At 37.4% G+C, this 21,419-nt stretch overlaps 1 protein-coding gene across 2 annotated transcripts in view; it reads left to right on the top strand.

The window, feature by feature from the left end:
- The window catches only part of Col21a1 (collagen type XXI alpha 1 chain), a 126,002-nt gene that overhangs the window by 20,760 nt on the left and 83,823 nt on the right, over positions 1-21,419 (top strand). For both annotated transcript variants that reach the window (XM_033763410.1, XM_010628929.2), the window contains exons 4-9: positions 64-280; positions 2,547-2,720; positions 3,822-3,899; positions 5,543-5,551; positions 5,837-5,920; positions 11,808-11,870. In XM_033763410.1, the coding sequence (XP_033619301.1) occupies positions 64-280; positions 2,547-2,720; positions 3,822-3,899; positions 5,543-5,551; positions 5,837-5,920; positions 11,808-11,870 (625 nt within the window). The remainder of the gene's footprint in view (positions 1-63; positions 281-2,546; positions 2,721-3,821; positions 3,900-5,542; positions 5,552-5,836; positions 5,921-11,807; positions 11,871-21,419) is intronic.

Consider the following 21,419-nt stretch of genomic DNA (forward strand, 5'->3'; position numbering starts at 1 on the left):
ATATATTATATTTGCAGAGTTGCTGACAATTTGTTAAGCTCACCCATCTTCTTCTGTTTCTAGCAATGTGTTCCCAGAAGGTCTTCCTCCATCGTATGTATTTGTTTCCACCCAGAGATTTAAGGTCAAGAAGGTGTGGGATTTATGGAGAATATTAACTATCCATGGAAAGCCACAAATAGCAGTTACCTTAAATGGTGTGGACCAAACCTTATCATTTACAACAACTAGCATAATTAATGGCTCACAAGTGGCCACATTTACTGACCCTCAAGTTAAGGTAAAGATGTTCAAGCACGATAATGTTATTTATAATCATGAGAAAACACCCTTGCTTTTGTGTCTGTTGAGTGAGGGAATTATAATTTTAACATGACTTCATATCTTAGTGATGTTGATTTCATATTTTAATACTTCCTTATTGAACAAAAACAATGGAGGAAGGTGAATTTGTTTCTTATTTAGAATACTGACAAAAGGCAAGGTAAATTAACATATTTTGAGTACCTACTACTAGGTGATAGGCCCATTTAATGATAATAACCATCTAACAAGTAAGTTATTGCTCCCATTTTGTAGACAAAAGAAATCAATGTTCAAGGTTAAGTAACACTCATAAATTGACATCAAGAATTGGATTTAAGTTTGACTTTAAAGTTCATCTTGATCTGTTTTCTACTGCCATATATATAAAGACATATCTTTTAAAATATTAAATATCTGGTAGATGATAGGTACAGAATTTACCTTCATTATATTTTATTTCCCAAAAAAGGAATATAAATCTATATTGAATACAGTAAATTTTAATACTTTATTTTCTAAGTCATGTGTTCATAATAGAGTTGTAGTGATGGTAGCAATTGTTTTGCTCATTATTATAATTATAATATGCTACATTAGTGTAATATGGGAATATTCATAGTTATGAATATAATATGGACATAGTCATAGTTATATATGAAAAGTAGGTATTTATGTAATTTCCTCACTCAAAAACATTAAATTAAAAAATTATGGTCTGCTATACTCATTAGATATTAGGTTCTTTAAGAGATAGCAGTCATGATCTTATTTATAATGGAAAATACAAATGATTGACATCAAATAAAAACACAAAATGCAGTGGAGGTTGTTTGGGAAAATCTGTTCTGGCACAAAAGGTGGAATAGTCTTTGCAAATGAAATAACTTGTCTGGACCTTGAAGGATACAGAGAATTTCAATGGGGAAAGCTGTAAGAGCACATTAAATCAATGATTCAGCATTGAGTAGTAGCAAAATGGATTCTTTTGTTTAAAGAATATGCTTGGAGTACATGATGTTCAGTGGAAAAGGCTGGCAGGGAAAGAGCCCAGTGTGTGCGAAGCCTGAAAGGCCACACAATTGGCCTGGACTTTATTCAGTGGATGTCCGGGCTCCATCAAAACTCTTGACCATAGGCACGTCACAGTCAGGCAGTCCTCCCGTCCTCTTCTGATCCTCCTTTCATAAACAGTACTTCCAGTGTTGTCTAGCGATTACGCCAGATTCTGGGGATACAGAAAAAAAATGAACATCTCCTCTAACGCAACTCTGGTGGAGATAGACTAGATGGCTTGAGAAGGAAGCTCAGAGACAGAAATATGTTTGAAATTAAAGCAGAATACACACAAACCTAAATTATGGCAGTAAAATGGAAATGGCTAAGGGAGTTAGAGTCACATTTGAGAGACTCTTGATGGGATTTTGCATCTGGTGAATTATTACAACTCAGGGAAAGAAATGTGTTTTAGAAAAAGAAGATACTATTATCCAAGGGAAATAGGGAGGAGATGAAGAAAGCTCAAAGGATGCTTCAAGTTCATTTTGTCACATACCGTATTAAACTGATTGTGAGACATCCTTGTAAACTTATTCTAGCCAGTATTAGAACTACAAGGCCAGTGTGTGAGAGAGAGGTCTGGGCAGCTGATGTAGATATGGGAGTTACTGTAGAGAATTAATGAGTGGTCTGTAGGAATGGATGGATGTGTCAAAGGGCAGAATGGTAATGATAAGGACAGACCTGTGAGGAGTGCCCTCATGGAGGGAGGCAGGTGGAGGTAGAGGAGTCCTCTGGAGATAGAGAACGAGCAATCTGAGAGGATAACATGAAGACAACCAAGATGGTTTGAATTGTGGAAGTTGATTGAAAATAGCACGAAAGATGGACCACAGTAGTCACTGGATCCAAAGTTACAGTGAATCAGTGAGGTGAGGAATGCGAGAAGCTATTTGGATTCAGAGATGAGGATATCATTTGTGACTTTAGGGAAGTTGCTCCAGTAAATGGTTTGACACAATGACTTTGGCATACATAATAGGAATTCAAATGGGGATTGATAAACAAGTTGGTGGGTAGCATATAAAGGCCAGCTTGGATCAAGGTGAAGTAGTGTATACTACAGGAAATTTGTTGTCCAAATTTTTCTTAGAAGTGTTGAGAGCAAGAGAGCAGAAAGAAAGAAAATAAAAGATCATTGCTTATTTTATTTATAATTTTTTCATGTTTTTTTCCCCCTGTAGACACTATTTGATGAAGGATGGCATCAAATTCGTCTCTTAGTAACAGAGCAAGATGTAACCCTGTTTATTGATGATCAAGAAATTGACAACAAGCCCTTACATCCAGCTTTAGGGATTTTCATCAGTGGGCAAACCCAAATTGGAAAATACTCTGGGAAAGAAGAAACTGTTCAGGTAGAGAAATAGTAATCTGGCTTTTGCTTTGTGTAGAATGCAGCTTTGGCTGTCCTTTGTAATAGGCTGCATTGAATGTATTTAAATTAATTATGAATTCTCTAAGGTATTTAATCAAAATGTAATCAGCTTATGGTTGAAATTGTGTGTTGAAAAATGAAAAATGGGAGTTAATCTATTTTCTAAGATTACTGAGAAAAGTTTTCTTCTGGAGAGAGGAGGAATTCTAGGAAATATTAATTTTATATTTCCTAGGAGAAACATAGTTTAAATAATGAACTTAGAAAAGGGAGTATAGTTAGAACTCTAAGTGAGGGCTATAAAAATTTCTTTGTAGCTGTGGGGATAAAAATAGATTAATGCATGCCAGAGTTCTTCACAAACAAACCTGTTATTTAAAAACAAAGCAATTGTGGCATGTTCAACTCATACTTTAAAAGTTTTTGTTTTGACTTTTTAAACTTTTAGTTAAGTTAGAGTATATTTGTGTTTGGGTTGAGTAATGTGTATATAAAAGCCATTTCTAGAAAAATCCTTTATTGGAAAAAGTATGTCCCTCTTGTACTTTTTCTTTTAAGAGAAGACTCTATCACATTCAAATTTGTGACTACACGTGTGGTCAGATACATATAGATGCTGCATGTCGAATTATTGTAAACATTAAAACAGTAACAGGAACTGATCCTATCATCACACAGCATTTAGAGCCAAAGATAGTTTCTTGAGCCCACAACATGTGATCAAGATTGTTGTAGAGATTAGGATTAACACAGAAAACCAAGGAGAACTTTTAAGTGTCCAAGGAAATGCTCTCTAGACTAGCACTTCATACAAGGGTATGAAAAAAATATTTCACTGGATTCTTGAAGAAAATCAGAGATTTGTTCTTGGTGCTTGGAATTTTCACCTTAGGAGTTATGTTGTGCCTCATATAGGCAACACATATTTAGATATTCAAATTTGGTGTTTTTATCGTGTTAACTAAATGCTGTCGTTTAAACCTTGCACAGTTACTCACCATAGTGGCTGTTTCTACCTATCTGATCTGCTCTATGAAACAGTTAGCATGTGCCTCAGTTTTACCTGTATGTCTATTCCTAGTTTGATGTCCAGAAGTTGCGGATCTACTGTGATCCAGAGCAGAACAACCGGGAGACAGCATGTGAGATACCTGGATTTGTAAGTAGAGTGGATCGCTTCCTTCCAGGTGTTGCTTTAGTCCTTCCAAAGCACTGAAGAGCAAATAATACCTAAGTATTATTTAATGTACAGAGTTAATTTTGATTTTTATTGTTAAGGGACACAAACTTACATGGAAGAAATGTATTTTGAGTTGCAGACTGAAAGAGAATGACGGTACATCATTGTGAAAATGAGAAGGAAAAAGCAGAAGGGAATGGGGAAGCAGGGCTGGACCTTATCCAGAAGAACATAGCATGCTTTGCTTTGTCTGAATATATCAGTGTGTGAAATACATTTCTAGATTTAATTCAGTGTAGGACAGAACATCCCAAATTGCATGGTTCTGAAGAGTAGAAAGTAATTTGATCGTTCACCAGCACTTTTCTTAAACTATAATGTGTATTTTTCTTTTTGTTCTTGTTATCTAAGTAAGGTTTTCTTATAGTTTTAGAATATAAGAAATATTTCTTTTTATTCGGCCATTTTAATGAATGTGTAAGGAGGCAAATGAGGATAAGATAAATGTTCTAGCATCTGGTTATATATGTGTATATGCATATAATTAATTCATTTTCCCCTGGGCAAAATATGGTGAATTGTTTTTAACAGAAATAAGGTAGAATGTTGGAAAACTTTTTGAGAATGTACTTTCTCAGCGACATTTGATCTGCCCTGATTCTTTTAATTTTCATAGTCATGCTGTCACTTTCCTGGTTTCCATCAAACTGAGTAACATGAATCTTTATGATCGGAAAAATTGAGGACATAGAACAGCACATTTAAAGGATCCATAATAAAATTAAATTAAACATGGAACCTTCTAGAAATTATTTGCTCTGGGTTTTCTAGACAGGCAATTGTTTAAATATTATAATTTCATCTTTTTACTTAGTTACAACTTGGAAACTAAATCTCTTCTAAAAGTATTAAACGGTATTGTGTTTGAGAGTCAAATGTATATGTTTTACTGAAGTCTCTGCATTGTCACATATACCCTTACCTCCCAAGAAAGAGGCATGGCTTTAGACTGCAGATTTCGGATTCTTAATCCACTTTTGAAATGTTGTTCTGCCTCCTTCCTTTCTCTTAAGTGAGAGTTCAGGTGGCTTGTATAGTTTTTGCACTTTCATTTCTGCCTACCCATTTTCTCATCTAGCTTGTTGTTGTTTGGAAAGATTATAAATACCTATCAGAAATTGTGTATTATTCAGTAAGAAATTGACAAACTCTTCTAAAGTAAAATGCACAAAATTTTGATGCACACAGTTTGTGACTTGCTCAGATGTGTCTGGTATATGTGGTTCTAAAATAATTTCTATACAGTTCAATCAAGCATATAAACTTCATTTTGAGGTGTTTTTTTTTTCCTGCATGGCTATTAATATCAAGCAGCTTTAATATTTCAATTTTTGCTGTCTTGGCTTTACTTTTATTAGTTTCCTTCCTTTATCTTTTACAAATACAGTATAACAAGTATACACACTTTTTTAAGGATAATTACAAGCAAATATTTTATTTCTTGGTTGATTTGATACTTTATATATCTTTTGTTGGGATAATTAATTATATATAAATCAGGAAGACAATCTGGAAATTAATTAAAAGCACATTTTAAAACATGTATGTTATTTTTCTTTCAGAATGGAGAGGTAGGCTTGGATACTATTAGTCTTCATAAGGTAATGTTTGCAACTATAGAACCATACAGCTTCCTATTATCAGCTGTAAGTATATTAGACATATAGAACTAATTTTTATGTAGTTTAAATGTATTTATTGCTCACATATTTTGTGATTTAGAACTTCTTACCAGATTGAGCTAAATAATATTCACTGTAAGCCATCTTTGTCACTTTGCACAGAGCATGTGTGTATGTGTGTGCATATATAATGTCTTTCCATGTTTGTAATTTATTCTATTTTTGTCTTTGCAGTGTCTTAATGGTCCCAGTGATGTAGGATCAACTCCAGCTCCCTGTATCTGCCCTCCAGGAAAACCAGGGCTACAAGGCCCCAAGGTGAGTAGCACCTAATGTAGTGTGTTTTAAAAACAAAAGGTGCAATTGAAATGCACAAAATTCATAATTACTATTGACCTTGTTGTGAAATCCTCATCTCTCACCCTATAAAAGTTTAAAATCTGGGCCAGTGATTTAGCTCAGAGGCACCACGCCTGCCTCACTAGCACAAGGTCCTGAGTTAGATCCTCCATACTACAAAACAAAACCAAAACCAAAAACAAAACAAACAAACGTTTAAAACCCATGTTTTCCTGATTTTTTTTTAAAGTGAATTCTATCTAGAACTGCCTTTTGAAACGAAACCTGATCCCTTGAACCCACATTGAAATGAAGGAGCTGTATTTGTTTTGTTCTCCCCTCCACCCCCCGCAAACATTGCTATTAGATCCCAGGGATATTTCCTTTAAACCAGGTTTCAAAGAAAAAAAGTAAAGAAAAACATCTGGAGAAATATATTTGTGCTTTAATTAATTTTAATTTTATTAGTACGTGTTTGCATACATGAAGTTTACATTCAACTTGGAGAATGGGTACATGTACATAGCACAACTTGTTACTTTTAGAGTTACATTTTTTTTTTTTTTTTTTGATACCGGGGATAGAACTAAAGTCCTTGTTCTTGCAAGGAAAGTGGTGAAACCACTGAGCTAAATCCCTGGCTGACAATTTGTTACTTTTATTAAGCCCATTCTACTTCCTGCCCGCCTCCCACCCTCCCTCCATCTCTAAATCCACTTTCTCCGTTTACATTTTTGTCATTATTATGATTCTTAGCTCATGTTTATGACATTGAATGTTCATGTTCTTACCTGTATATGGCATACCTTAAATCTTCTTACTAAATTCTTAAATGCCTAATGAGTCAAAATACTTTTAATATAGAAATCTGAAATTAAAATACAATTACATTTTTATTATTGTGAATTTAATATCCAGTGTTAAACACAGGCATGTATATGTTTATTTCACTTAGTCCTATAATCACTTTTGGAGACTATATATATGTGTTCCAGTCGTATTTACATATTTTATACAGCAATGTATATATGTGTGTTTATATTGTTGGAACCAACCTATGCATGATTGTGACTAGTTACTTTTACAATCACAATGTGGGCTGGGGTTTTAGCTTAGTGGTTCTGCAACCTGCCTCACAAGCACAAGGACCCGAGTTTGATCCCTGGTACCAATAAATAAATAAATAGATAGATAGATAGATAGATAGATGATAGATAGATAACCTGCTCTGAAGATATTCTTGTGCTATTCAGTATGAGTGACTAAGTTATTAAGTAGGTCAGTGGGTACTTGTAGCATCCCTTAGACACAGCCTGATACTTTTCTGACTCTCAGGGAGGTTCAGGAAACCCGTGTGGACTCCAAGGGGCTGTCTACCTAAGGAAGACCCCTGCGGTCTTCATTTCTGACCCCTAGATGTCCTGTAGTGCCATCTTATATTTATTCACATATACATATTTCTACAGAAGAGGTTTAGTACAACCATTCTTTTATCTGGCAAAGCCTCTAATTTCCAGTTTTTCCAAGCGTCATGTGTTTCTCATTTTCATCCTCTTTCTTAGTCATGATCCAGTCCCATTGCCACCTACTACTCTAAGTGAAATTGCAGTTTTCCACCAATCTTCAAGTTGGCGTGCCTTCTTGATCTGCTTTCCATTTTCTTCAGAAAATCTGGCAGGAAGGCAGGAACACACACACACTCTTCCATCACTGAAAGGCTCCTTCCCCTGGAGGTGGTTCGTTCCACAGGTCAGGATCTGTATACAAAAACCAGAATCCCTAGCAATATCATGGAGCGTATTTCTTTTAGAAAACTCTGGTTCTTAACCATTGGTAGGGGTTAATTAGCTAAAGAGAACCTAAACTAAAACAGCTGAGATGTTTATACATTAGGTGTCGCTGAAAATTTTGGGACATTCTTGTTAGATGCTTGAAAAAAGTTTTGAAGGGATTGATCAGTCACATGTGAAAAGCAGATCTACTCTTTCTCATAGCCAGAAATAGAGTTTTAGGAGCTGAGTGTTGTGTCATGAGACTAAAACAGAGGAGGGATGTTGGGATGGATGCATAGGTAAGTGCTTTTTCAAGATAAAGAAAGTCATCTGTTTAATGCTAAGAGTTTGAAAAGTATGACAAGCCTATTGAAAAGCCAGACTAAAATGACCGTGGTACTCCACACCTTCACCAACCATCCCAAAATACATAGGTCACTGGACTCTAGTCTATGGAAGAATGTGCCCTAATTCCAATTATATGGGATGCTTAGGTTAATGGCATAATTAATTTATTACTGTAGTAACTCTGACAAATGCAAAAGTTTCTTTTGTTCATGATAAAGGCTAATAAAAATACATTCTCCTTAGATTTTCTGGCACAGTACTTAACAGTATTAATTGTCCATTGGATAAACTAGGACCCATTAAAAAATAAGTTTCACTCCTTTCTTCTGATTAAGCTATATGGAATGTCTTATTATGAATAAAAGATGAGATAGCCCCCACTTTACAAGTAATTCCCTTTTAAATGACTGCTACATACGAATGTCATTTTCTTTCCCTACTTCTGTACTATAGAAATATTTGTCGGGACGATCTTTCCACACTTGATGTAACCTTAAATGTCAGATCTACTAGTTCAGAAGTAGAGAGAAAGCAATTTTCTTTCTTTTCTAGGATGGAACAATTTCTTAACAACTTCTTTGCTTGGGAACGTCACTTTTTGCAGCCAAGTCCCTGTTGTCCTTTGTTCACTCTGACAATTCCATCAGTTAGAGGTTTCTTTGGATGATTGAAGTATTTCCATCTAAAATACAACATTTTTTGGAAAATGCCAGGGGCCACTCTATACCAGCTTTTTATGATAATTTCTGTAGACAGAGAGGATTCTTTCTAGCCTGAAGGATGGGTATGGAAGTTCTGAGGGAGGAAGAAGTTTGGTTTTGGAGAATAGTCAAAAACAGTCTAAGATGAGATGTTCCTCACCTGGGTGGAAGTAAAATGAAGAGGGAAGAAGGAGGCACAATGACTTTTGAGAAGGAGGTTTGGAAACGTGGTTTTGGGGCTTTGGTGAAATAGTCCAAAGACGTTTGTGTTAGATGCGCAGCATAAAAATCAGCTTACCTTTGCAAGCACAACTGTTTCTTACTTTAATTAGTCATAATTATACTATGTGAGAGGCTATGTTCAGAGATGTTTTAGCTTTGCCCATAACATTTCCACTGCTATTAACAACTTAAAAATCCGGTGGCATACATTCAATTCAATGTAAGTAAGTATTCCTGTTTAGCTGAGACCATATGTTTTTTAAAATTCAAAGTGTTCCAGGGTTTCAACTAAATTAGAATAAAATGGCTTTGGAATTACATCACAGTTGTATAATAGTAGCTCATATGTCCAATTTGGTGTATTTGGGATTTTTGTTTGTTTGTTTGTTTTGGGTTTTTTTGAGACAGGGTCTCACTATGTAGTTGAGATTGACCTGGAACTCACTATGTAGACCAGGCTGGTCTTGAACTCACAATGATCCTCCTGCCTCAGCCTCCTGAGTGCTGGGATTATAGGCGTATGCCACCATGCCTGGCTGGGATTTTTTGTTAGCTTGTTTTTGGGCATCCCTAAGTTGATTCTGATAAGCATATGCATTTTAATGTGGACAGGAATAGTGGTGTCTGGGAGCATAAACTCTGGGAGTGACCTGGCTGGATTTGAATCTCATCTCTGTCACTGCTGTGTGACCCTGGGCCTTAGTCTTCCTTTATAGAAAATGGGAATAATAAAAGTACCTTCTTCGTAGCATTATTATAAAGCTTATGTACTTTTACATATGGAAATCTTTAAAGCTGTACTTGATATGTAATAACATCATGGTTAAGTATTAGCTTTACTACTAATAACATTGAATTTTTATTCTAATTGGTTTTCTTACCAACTAGCTAAAATAACTTGAGTTTTACTTTATTCTTCTAATTATATGGGAACAATGCCAAACCTGTGTGAGTTTTAGCAGGTACAATAGAAAAATAACCCACGAAGTCTACTGGCAGTAATAGAACCTAAAAAGGAGATTATTTCCTTCTTGGGGCTGTTGACATGTGCTATGGTTTTTAATGAATTCACATGATTTTCCTATGGCTGTTTTTTTCTCCTTGAGAACTTGATTTTTGTTAATTAGAAACATTAGTGTTAAATAGGTTTTATACTCTTATACAAAATAAAACATATGAGTACCATTGTATTCTGTAACAAAACTTTATTTCAGCATCATTGCAGTAGGTTAAACCATCTCAGACCCTTCTGATGTCCTGTGTTTCTTCTGATAGTATTTTGCAAGTAAGTAGGTCACTGAGAGATTTAATATTAAATAAATTAGTAAGTAGCTATTGATACTCTACTTGTTACCCATGATTGTGGGGGAGTGATAGTGGAGGGGAGAAACACAGAAAAAGGAAAAGCACAATATAGACTTTATTTTCAAGGGGCCTGCTTCTAAATGATAAATGAAGATTAACAAAGGGAAAATGTTGCAAAAATACTACTGGTAGTTGTGAGAAAAGTCATGCTATAGGAGCTGTCTTAGCAGCTCAATAGATGATACCAGAAGAAAGTAGAGTGACAAGGAATGTTCACTGATAGAGAATTTTTTCATATTGGTGCTTAGGTAGAAAGAGAAGAAAATCTTTTTCCCAAGAGAAGTAAAAGGTGATATTTGTTGAAAGGCTGTGAGTCCAGTGGAGGTGGGTAATGAAAGATGATGGGGAGGCCAGAGACTAGATGAACCTTCACACACTAAGAAGCGAGGAATTCTAAATCTCCACAGACTCCAAAGGTTGCTCCCTAACACCCAGACAGTACTGCGAGTCCTTGAATTATAACCAGACATTATCTTCCCCCTGGATTTATAGTTCTTCTTCTTCTGTGTCTTCAAAAAATGACATTTCTCATCTTCTTAGCCTTTCTTCTTGCTCAGCCCCTTGAGGGGACACTGGAAGTGAATAGCCTGTGGTTCCTAAGCAGAGTTCACATAGTTCTTTCCATTTTTCTTGTTAGGTTTCAGGAACACATCTTCTTAGCCTAGAGTCCGACACAGTTTTCAGCAAAGTTGGCTCTGTAGATATACTCTTAATCACGGTGGTCCTCTGTGGACGATTTCTTGTTAGAAAAAGAATTATTAAATGGAAATCAGCTCCTTCTGTGCAGAAGTTCACTGATACTGATGGTACACTTTATATTTTTCCGCAAGAGGCTCGCTCCATTTGGACTCCACAGACTCAAGTATAGATGCGTATAAAACTAGCTTGAAGTATTTCTTGGAATTAACTTACAAAACACCTTCACCTTACAAAAACGTGTTGGCTTGCTGCTTTCTTTTATGGGTGGCGACCATCTGAATACTCAGTTCTGGCCATCAAACTCAAGTTGTGTAGAATGTGCGTGGCCACGTTGGCTCCATGATAGGATATTGATGTGTAGGGCAGAACATTTAAAACAGGATTAAGTCTGTAGAACTATGAATCAAAGATTGCTCTCTTGGGAAGTTTATTTACTGTAACACTTGACAGTTCATTCAAAATTCCAAATATACATCCTGTCATAAATCTTGACATTTGATACCAGTAGAATTGACATTTTATACCAGTGTGCTCTCAGAGGTAAATCACTAAGCTTTATATAGTAAGAAATGTATTTGTTAAAGTAGGCTCTTAAAATACGCACAGTTTTCCTAAGCTGATTTTGGGGACTTATGTGTTTATTTTGAAAAATGATAAAAGCCTCAAATAATAGGATTGACTTTGAGCTTTCATGAGCCAGGACTGTAATAATATGGTTGGTTTCTTTATATTGAGAAGCTTTTTCTTTTTGCTGTCCAGGGAGACCCTGGACTGCCTGGGAACCCCGGCTACCCTGGACAACCTGGTCAAGATGGTAAGCCTGTGAGTACTGTAAGCTTAGTCATCTCCAGTACTGGAATTATAGTGTCAAAGTAAAAATTGCACTGGGCATAGCTCAACAGGCAAAAAAGACTTTAGTCAAAACTTTCCTAGCAGAGAGAGGCTAAATCAAGGACATTGAAACAGGGACAGAGAAGTTTTGATTCCTGGTTAAGTGAGTGGGAAAGAACCAAAAGGTTTAAGGGAAAGTGGGTCCGTGGGACAGAGCACACTGAGTTTATTCTCCATTTGCAAATGACCATCAGTTTGCTGACTGGCTCCTGTCATCTTCCCACAGACACTGGACCATGAGGGTGCTGTCTAGGAAGCCTGCCTTCCTTGATAGTTACACTGAAAACATGGATCTTGGGTCTTTGGGAAAGACAGCCTTGGGTTATAAAACTAGCAAGAGGTTACTAAAAAGATTTGCATCTCAAAGCAACAAAAGAATTTACAATTCAAAGTTTTCTAAAGTAAATTCTCTAAGAATAGGGAATTATGGGATAGAGTCAGGAGGGTGCCTGTCTGAGTTTGGCCAAGCTGAGGGTACAGTTGAAATCTACTTGGTCAAGAGAATCTGTGTTCCAGATACTTTGGTTGTCTTCAGAATTGCATATGTATTTTCTACAATTCAAAACTGACCAGCAAGTTTCAGTGTCATGAGTACCTGCTTTAAAAATACTTCTGTGTTTTCTATATATGTATATGGAAGTTTTCAATTTAAAAAATCTATTAAAAGGTGATGTTATTTTTCTAAGAATATAGACACTGAACTACATTTATTATCTCACTAAAAATAATATCCTTTGAGTTTCTAGAGGATTTGGGGACACTTTAAAGCTAACATAAATTAAAGCATTTTTAGGCAAGTAATTACATGAAGAATCAGTTTCCAGGGCCGGGGATTAACTCAGTGGTTCTGCTGCTGGCCTCACAAACACAAGGTCCCGAGTTTGATTCCTGGTACAAAAAAAAAAAAAAATCAGTTTCTGAAAGGTAAGTAATAATTGTCACTAAGAATGTTATCTTCTAAGAGACATTATCATGAGGAAGTAGGAATCTTTGTCCAGTGACTTAACAGTGTTCAAGAAATGCAAGAACCTAATATTAAATCTTCAACACATCAACCATCAAGATGGAATAGTTGCTTGAGTCCCAGAGAGATTTACTAATGGATTTTATATAAACAACAGCAATTACAACAACAAAACAGTAGCTAAATTTTGAAGATGTAATAATATACTGAGGCCTTTAATCCCACTGTTGTAGGGGAAAGGGTTTAATAAACAAGTGAGCCTTTCTAGTGGGAAATTAGGAAGAAGAGAGGCTGCACAGCTGACAAAGGGTGGCTGTAGAAAGCCAAGAAGCTGCAGTATGATTGAGGTGGCTGGGTTCAGCTGAGCCACGGAGTGATGGCAATCCAGTTAGGGACTTTGACAAAGGAAAGGACCTGAGCTTGTTTATAAATGTAACCATATCTATCATTTATGTAAAATAAAAAAGTTATGATAACATAACTAGAAAGTAGATTGCATGGGGCCAACAATGGAAGAAGGAGGCCCATCAAGGAGGTTGTTTCATGCTTCTACACGAGTAGCTTATACCAGGGTAATGTGGCAGAAGAAAGACATTGTCAGATTCTGGATGACTTTCTTATGTAAAGGTGACATGGTTGCCAGCAAGTTCACAAGTGGGGTTTGAAAAAAGAAGCTATATCAAAAAGACTTAGAGAATCTTAACCAGAGTAACTAGGTGAAAATGGTACCTTGCTTTGAGCAAGGCAGCAGGAAGCGTAGAAGCATTGTAGGGGAGAACTGAGAATGCATTTTGGACAGGTTGGTTTGTCCTGTTGGGCTCAGCTAGTGATGGATCTGAAGCCGTGAGCATGGATGAGATGGCTGGAGGCTGACTATGCACAGAGGAGAAAGTAGGCTGAGTTTAGGGCAGAATCAGGGAAAAGGGGGCTGACCTAACCATGGAAGTTAAGACAGTGTGATCTGAAGGAGGAGGAAAATAAAAAAAGTTAGGCATTCCAAGTGAGGAAAGCATTTCAAGAAGGAGGCAATCAGGTGTGTCATCCTTCCCAATGGTTGAGAAAAATAAGACTTATACCTAGGCTATTACACTTGTTCTCTGGATGTAATGTGGACCTTGATGAATAGGATTTCAGGGAGCATGGGTACAAAATATGGATGTATATTTTAGGAGGCTAAAGCAGGAAGATTACATATTCAAGTCCAGCCCTGACCATTTACTAACTTAGTGAGACCCTGCCTCAAAATTTTAAAAGAGTTGGGGATATAGCTCAGTGGGAAGGCCCATGGTTCAAACCTCAATACAGAAGAGCAAAACTGGATGATTGGGGTTCAAGAGAAAGCAGGAAGTAAAATGGTGACAGTGAATAGAGATGTTTTTCTTCAAGGGCAGTAGAGAAATGCTGTAGTAGAACAGGGCTGCTGTGGAGAAAAGCAGGGTTTTCAATATGAACAATCTCAGAGCACACATTTATGATGATGAAGTGGGGAGAAACAGAAGATATGAGAGAAAGCAGACATTTGCAGGTGGGAAATCCATGGGTAGATGGGAGGGCACTGGTTCTAGGCACAAAAGGTGAGCTTGGTCTGGATGAGGCCAGGGCAGCTGGCCTTTTATGTAGGATAGATGACCAAGCCAGCGGGTATGTATTTGTAGGGAGAGGCTGAAAATAACTGCAATAAGGCCAATTATCTTTGAATTGAATTCAACAAATAGACTCCAAATTTAGCATCTCCCCCTTTTCATTTATCTGACTTCTATGATGGGGACAGGATTTGTGTTGCGATTTCCCCCCTAGCCATCCCCACCTCACTTTAACCTAAGCTGTCATATGACTGTCGCATTTCCTTACTGCAGTTCCTAGTCCCACTAAGATGCTCCCCTGAGTCCCTAATCACTCTGAGAGGTGGCTTTTCTACTTACGGAGCCCTCCTGCCGACAGACCCTTCTTGTGGACTCTGCTCTTCTGTGACTGGTGGCTGAAGTGTGGTACTAAGTCCAAAGCCAGCACTCCTCACTGGCTAATATTCCACCTGCTGACACTTACAAGGGCAGGACTCCTGTTGGGCAGCACTGCTGAATTATTCGGGCTTTTGGTTTTCTGAGTAACAAAGAGTCCCGAGAAATGTTTAGAGATGAGTGCTGCTCAGACTTTCCATTATTGGCCCTCAATTTACTTTTGTTTTGTTAAAAAAAAAATCTTTACGTGAAAGTATTGGAAAGTAGTTATAATTACCATAATGATATGGACATTACTCTACGGCTATGATGATATCATTGACTTATTGTCTCATCTAATCCAGTATGCGTCTTTGTGTATGTGTGTACAGTTTTATGTTAGATATCGTTATGTAGCATCTGTCAAAGAAAGACACAATCAACAGTGTTAGGCAGAGTCAGGGCCCCTTGAATACGTCCGTCCATCACCTAACCTTCGAGACCCATGACTATATTGTCTTACATGGCAAAGGGTCTTTGCATATATAGTCAATTGAAGGATCTTAAGATGAAGAAATTACTTTGGATGATTCGAATGGCCCAATGTAATCACAAGAACCTTTATTAAGGGAGGTTCAAATATCAGAGACAGAGAGGGATTTTTCATGATGAGGGAAGCAGAGATCAGTGTGAGGGAGCCATGAGCCAAGGGATGAAAATCCAGAAGCTGGAAAAGAGAAGGAATGGATTATCCCTTAGACCTTCCAGAGGGGACACCACCCTGCTAACATCTTTCTTTTAAGATCTGTGTCAGACTTTTGACCTCGAGAGCTATAAAATAATACATTTGTGGTATATTTAAGCCATATGGCGGGGGGTTCGGTTTGCTATAGCAGTGACAAGAAACTGAGACACCAAGCTAAATCTGTTTTGACTTTTTCTTACTTTGTCCCCAGCCTCATTTCTTTCCCTGTGCAGGAGATGTGTGGTTGAGTGGCCGAATAGGAAGAAGAAAGAGATCCTGGGAACCAGAACAGCTGAGGGTCATTAGTGTGTGTCTGGGGCCAGCACAGGCAGAGTGGGAAGGTGTGGGTGGAGCCTCTGGCCAGCTATGTGGGCTATTAGGACCAAGGCAACTTGGATGGAACAGTTTGCAGGGAATTCTGCTTTGTTTGGATTTGGTTCTGTGCAATCCCCCTCATAAGGGATTTGAATCCTTTTCACACATTATAACCAGGCCAAGTCAACTGGAGCTTTAAATAGTAAATTATTCCACTCTGGAGAAATACTAATTTTCATAAGGAAAGTCCCTTCAAACGCAATTAAAGAGTTATTTTCAGTCTTTCCATTTCTTGCTTCTCCATTGATCAAGTGACTTCTATCAGTACAGCACAGTGTCTGAGCATATTACTATCTTTCTTTTATTAACAAAAAAAGGTAGTACAAGATCCCAATAATGAATGTAACTGTACTGTATACCTAAAATGTACCAATAAACTCAATTAAAAAAAAACAAAAAGAGGTAGGGGAAATATATAATCTGCAAGGTAATTTATAGTAGTACAACTAAAAGCACGATACTGCTATGGTAATGATTTGTTAAAAAGTGCCATATGTGGAAGCAAGAAAAAAGGGCTAGTTTATGGTTTGGGAGGAATTTATAGTTTTACAGTTCTCATTTCTGTTTTCTGTCATTACGAGTTATCTTTCATAAAGGAAAGTATTTTACTGAAACAAAAGCCCTTGCCATTCCTTGGATAGACCCAGGGCTGTGTGGCTCCTGCTTTGCCTGCATGGGCTTTGGTTTCTTCATCTGGAAAATGAGGAAATGGTGCTGGATGAGATCCCTGATTTTTCACAGTCTGGTTTTCTAAGATTCCAAGAAACCATTTTATTTCCAAGAGAGAACGGTGAGATAGAGAGTGCTGCGGAATTCTGGAGGTGATTTTCCGTATAATGGTCCTTCAGGAGTGAGTTGCAGAGACAGGCAGCACCCTCATGCCAGCAGACCACCAGTTGGTTGGTTAGCGGTGACACTCAGTGATCCAGTGCCCGCTTTGCCCTGCTCCTTTTGGGGTACAGGGGTTGGGCTGGAGGTATGAGAAAGAGGTATACATTACAGAGGTGGAAATTGCAAAGTCACATGACTTGTCAAAACACTAAGTGTGGGTGGAGGCAGGTCAGTAGGAAATGAAGTTTGGATGGGTTAGGGTGGGGGACAGAGATCACCTGGATCTGGGTATTGTGATGGTGCCTTTGACTCTCAGGCACAGTGAGCTCTGGAGTCAGAAAAGGAATACAATCTACCATACTTTTCACTGAAATTCCTCTGGCTTCTGAGTTGAGAATAGATTTTAGCATGATGAGGGCAAAACTAGGAAGAAGTTCTCTCAGGATTCCAGGAGGCAGACGATGGTAACTAGGACCAGGCTGGCAGTGGCCTGGCAGAGAGAATCACTGATGGCCCTGGGCTGTTTTGAAGCTGGCCTGACAGATTTGCTAATGTGCTGGATATGGGTTGGAGAGAATGAAGTCAGGAGAAACTGCCTTTCCGTGGAAGACTCGGGGAGACAAAATTGAGTGAGGAAAATCAGGAGTGTAGTTTTTGAATGTGTTAAGCTTATATGTTAAACATTTAGGTAGAAATTCAAGTGGGCAGCTGAGTAGAGAAGTCTGGCATTCAGAGTGAGTTCTTTTGTGAAGTGTTCTTCTTGCCCTTTTGTTCCAGAGAGGAGAGTTTATTTCATATGGACTAATAACAGCCTCTAATGCTCTAATAGAATTAATCCTTTGCTATGTACATTGTAAATGTTTTTCTGTGACTACCTATTTGGTTTATAATTTTATTTTTAATTTTGAGAAATGTAAAATTTTCCTAGAGTCAAATATTTTCTTTTTATTTCTTCCAATGTTCTTTTTCTGAATGTTATTCTACTACATGTTTATTTACTTTACTGATTTTAATGACTTTCAGTTCTTGATTTTGTTGGGGATTTGAGTATTTGGAGTGACATAAAAATCCAAAAAATTTTAAGGAATTTAGAGAATAGCTATTCCTACAGAGTGAAATTCTTGCAGAAAAGGTACGTGGCCCTTACTTGTTTCTGGGAATGTGTGTAACATTATTCCTGAGTAGTGACAGTCTAGCCTTGGGAGTGCTGGAGTTGCTTAGGGACCTGCAGGCACCAGGATTCATTCAGAAGTGGGGATGAGAGGGGATAGGCACTCAGAAGGCAGCCTGTGAGGGTGGAGTGACTCACATCCAGGTATGATCAGAGCGAGGGAGGCTGTTCCCAAATCTTCAGGAATATGGTCAGGAATAAGATGAAAGCACGGACAGGCAGTACTGAGGCATGCGGGGAAAGCTTTACATGGTGAGTAATTAATAGGGACGCATACAAGATCCATTAGAAGAGCTTTTCATATTTTCCTCCATTCCAGTCCTAAACTGAATATGGTACCAGCTGTGGAATCAACAGTTTAAAAGCTGTAGGAAATTTGAGGTTGAAGGACATGATTAAAATGAGGCCAAAGGAATGGCTGTCACTTAGTTGGGGAACGGAATTGTAAGATGGAGCTTAGTTGTGAGATGTTATGAAACATCTTCTGGAGAGAACATTGTCTACCCGAACTCTCACTTTGCCTCAGCCTGGGTTCCTAAGCACAAAGATTCACTGTATCATTTTCTCCCCTGCTGTTTACCTCTCTCCCATTTCCCCTCTCTCCCTTTCTTCCTTCCAATTCTTCCTCTGTCCATCTCTTCCTTTTTCCACCCTCTCTTGCCTTCTCCAGTCTTTCTCTTTTTCCGTTTTGAAAGCCTTACTGATAAGCTAAAGGATGGACCATTTACCGTGAATTAATTATCCTACCATGGGCAGTTAACTCCCTTTACTGTAATAAAATGTTATTTAAAACTATTTCCTCGTAAGTCTTTCCTAGACAAAGCTTAGCTGACAAGCATGTTCATTTTTTACCACACTCCGTTTCTGTAGAAATGATGTCTTTCCATGTATTTCCATGTATATGGTAATGTGTGCATAGACATTTTATTTCTATTTCATTCATTCATTCATGTAGCCTATATTTGAGTGTTTGCTGGGTTCCTGGCACTCTTAGATGAAAGTAATAGAACAATGAGTAGCACACAACTAACAAACAAAACTGCTGACATGCTGAAGTTCCTATCGCATTTGTGAGAGACAAATAATAAATACACGAACATGGCATCACATGGTGTTAGTTACTGTGGAAAAAACACAGGTGGCTAGAAAGAGGAGGAATGGTGTTAGCGATGGATAGTTTCCTTTTGGTATGCAAAACATCATTTGAGAATTAGGTTGTAAAGTGGAAACTATTAAAAATGGCGTTAATTGTCTTAGAAAGTCATGCACTTTCCTTATAAAATAAGCTTAGTATAAATTTTTGCAGCCTCACTCAAGGAATGAGGCAGTGCTCTAGATCTAAGAACCTAGCTGAATCTGTGGAGATTGTCAAATGTAGGTGGTACTTTGCACTTCTGTGCTCAGCCCAAGGCAGTTTTGTAGGAAACCAGATGATGTCACTTTGTATTTATCGCCTTGTATTTCTGTTCCCTATGGGAGGTAGGATTAGCTTAGATTAAATTTCTTTTATAGTAATGTAGTTTGCTTTCATTTGAAGTTAAAATTCTGATTACTTCAGAACACCATTTAGGTTCTCCCTGTCAAATATAATTTTTGATATTAGTGCAAAAAGTACTTTTATTTTTGTGCTACCTTATATTTCACTGCCCATTACACTATGTTTTCCTCCAGAGTCCCTCTCTTGGTCAGTGGTGGAATTAGCCACCCCGTAGCACAAACGAAAAATGTGGTCATTATTCCACAACTCCAAAGCCCTCTCTTCTCAAAACCTGTCATCCATTTAGACCCAACACACCCAGGTGGGCTTGGGTTGTACCTAGCTTTTTCTGTCCCTGTAGGACCCTCCCAGCTGCCCACTACACTTTCCTGTGCCCCTCTCACCTGCCCTCACCAGTGTAGCCAGTGATCTTTCCAGTCTGATCATTTAGCCTTAGTTTAAATAATTTTACATCTTGGATAAAGATCATAGTTCTTCATAAAACCCATAAGCTGTACCTTCAGTCTACCATTGCGTGCTTCATTTACCTTCTCTGTCCTTTCAGTTTTTAAGATATGGTTTGCCCTACCTTGTTCTGTACATGACAAAGATTTCTGCATTTTCTTGGTAGTAGTTGTACAGTGCTTGTAAGTCTGCCAGTGACAGCAGAATCACAGTGGACATTAAAAGTACACACTTGATTTTGGTTACTAAGTTACCCTGGCTCTATACTGAAGAATATCAGTTGGAATTTTGGAAAATGTTTGAAGAAAATTGTGTAATAAAATAAACTTTAGATCACATTCTTCCATTTTTAAAAGAAGGGTGACATCCAAAACGATTTTATTCTCATTTTGAAGTTTAGAATATTAAGAGAAACTAATTTATCTACCCTCCTCATTGCTTTGAGAAAATACATTATAATGTTTAATTTGGCAAAGTATTTTATGGCATGATTAGAATTAGACTCAGAAAATATGGTGACCATTCCACATTTGTGGATTTTGTTTCCTTAATATCCATTTCAATGTTATATATCTTTCCTGGAGCATTGTTAACTATGAATCATAGAAGAAAATTAAACTCGTGCTGTATTCTTCAACTTCACAATTTGGCAGGAAGAAGATATTTTTCCTAAAAAAAAAAAAAATGACTCATTTACAAAGAGACTTTCTGTGACCAAGGAAAAGACTTCAGTACTGCAAGAAATCCCACAGATGGGATTAGGGTAGATACTTGGATTTACTAATAATTGCAGAATGGTAAAATTCACACTGAACAGTGTTAAACAGTCAAAGATTATGGTAAAGATGCAGTTCTGCAATAGTGAAGAATCCTATGACTTCAGAAAAATAAAAATTCAGTAGGCTGTGTGAAAAGCTTATCATTTATCCTCCTTTAGGGCATTTCTCTTGTTTTAGTGTACCCTACTATGAGTCAGTGAATGTTTTATTTCTTCTTCTTCTTGGAAATTGTTGTGTAGTAATATTCCTCCTCATTAACCTTTATTTTCCTGATGTTTAGTCCAACATTTGTTTTTCTGAATTTTATCCAGTTTCTTTTGGTGTTTTGCCCAGGGATCCCCCAGTTTGGATGTGGTTGTGGTTTTCTTTATTTTGTTACTAAGCATATTTCCTCTAGCTTCTAAAATAAGCTTTGAATTGCTTTCTGCAACTAAGATTTCAAGAATGCATCTCATTATAAGTTTTAAGAAGATATATTGCACAATATTCTCTTATTGTGGGAAGCACTTATTCTATATTACAGTTCCTCCAAAAGCAAAACAAGCAGCCATTGTAAAATACACAGAGGCCATGTTTGTCTGTGTGAATGTTGCACAGAGTTAAGTCCTAATGAGGATGACTGCACCTACCTTTTCCCAGAGCAGTAATGGCGGCTGTTAAACCTCTGTAGTAACATTTTGAAGCAGGGCTCTTGTGGCTTCCCAGTTGTTGATATGTTGAAGAAATGAAAGAAACT

Source organism: Fukomys damarensis, unplaced genomic scaffold (genome assembly GCF_012274545.1).
Source record: "Fukomys damarensis isolate Sample0158 unplaced genomic scaffold, DMR_v1.0_HiC HiC_scaffold_14, whole genome shotgun sequence".
Lineage (NCBI taxonomy): Eukaryota > Metazoa > Chordata > Mammalia > Rodentia > Bathyergidae > Fukomys > Fukomys damarensis.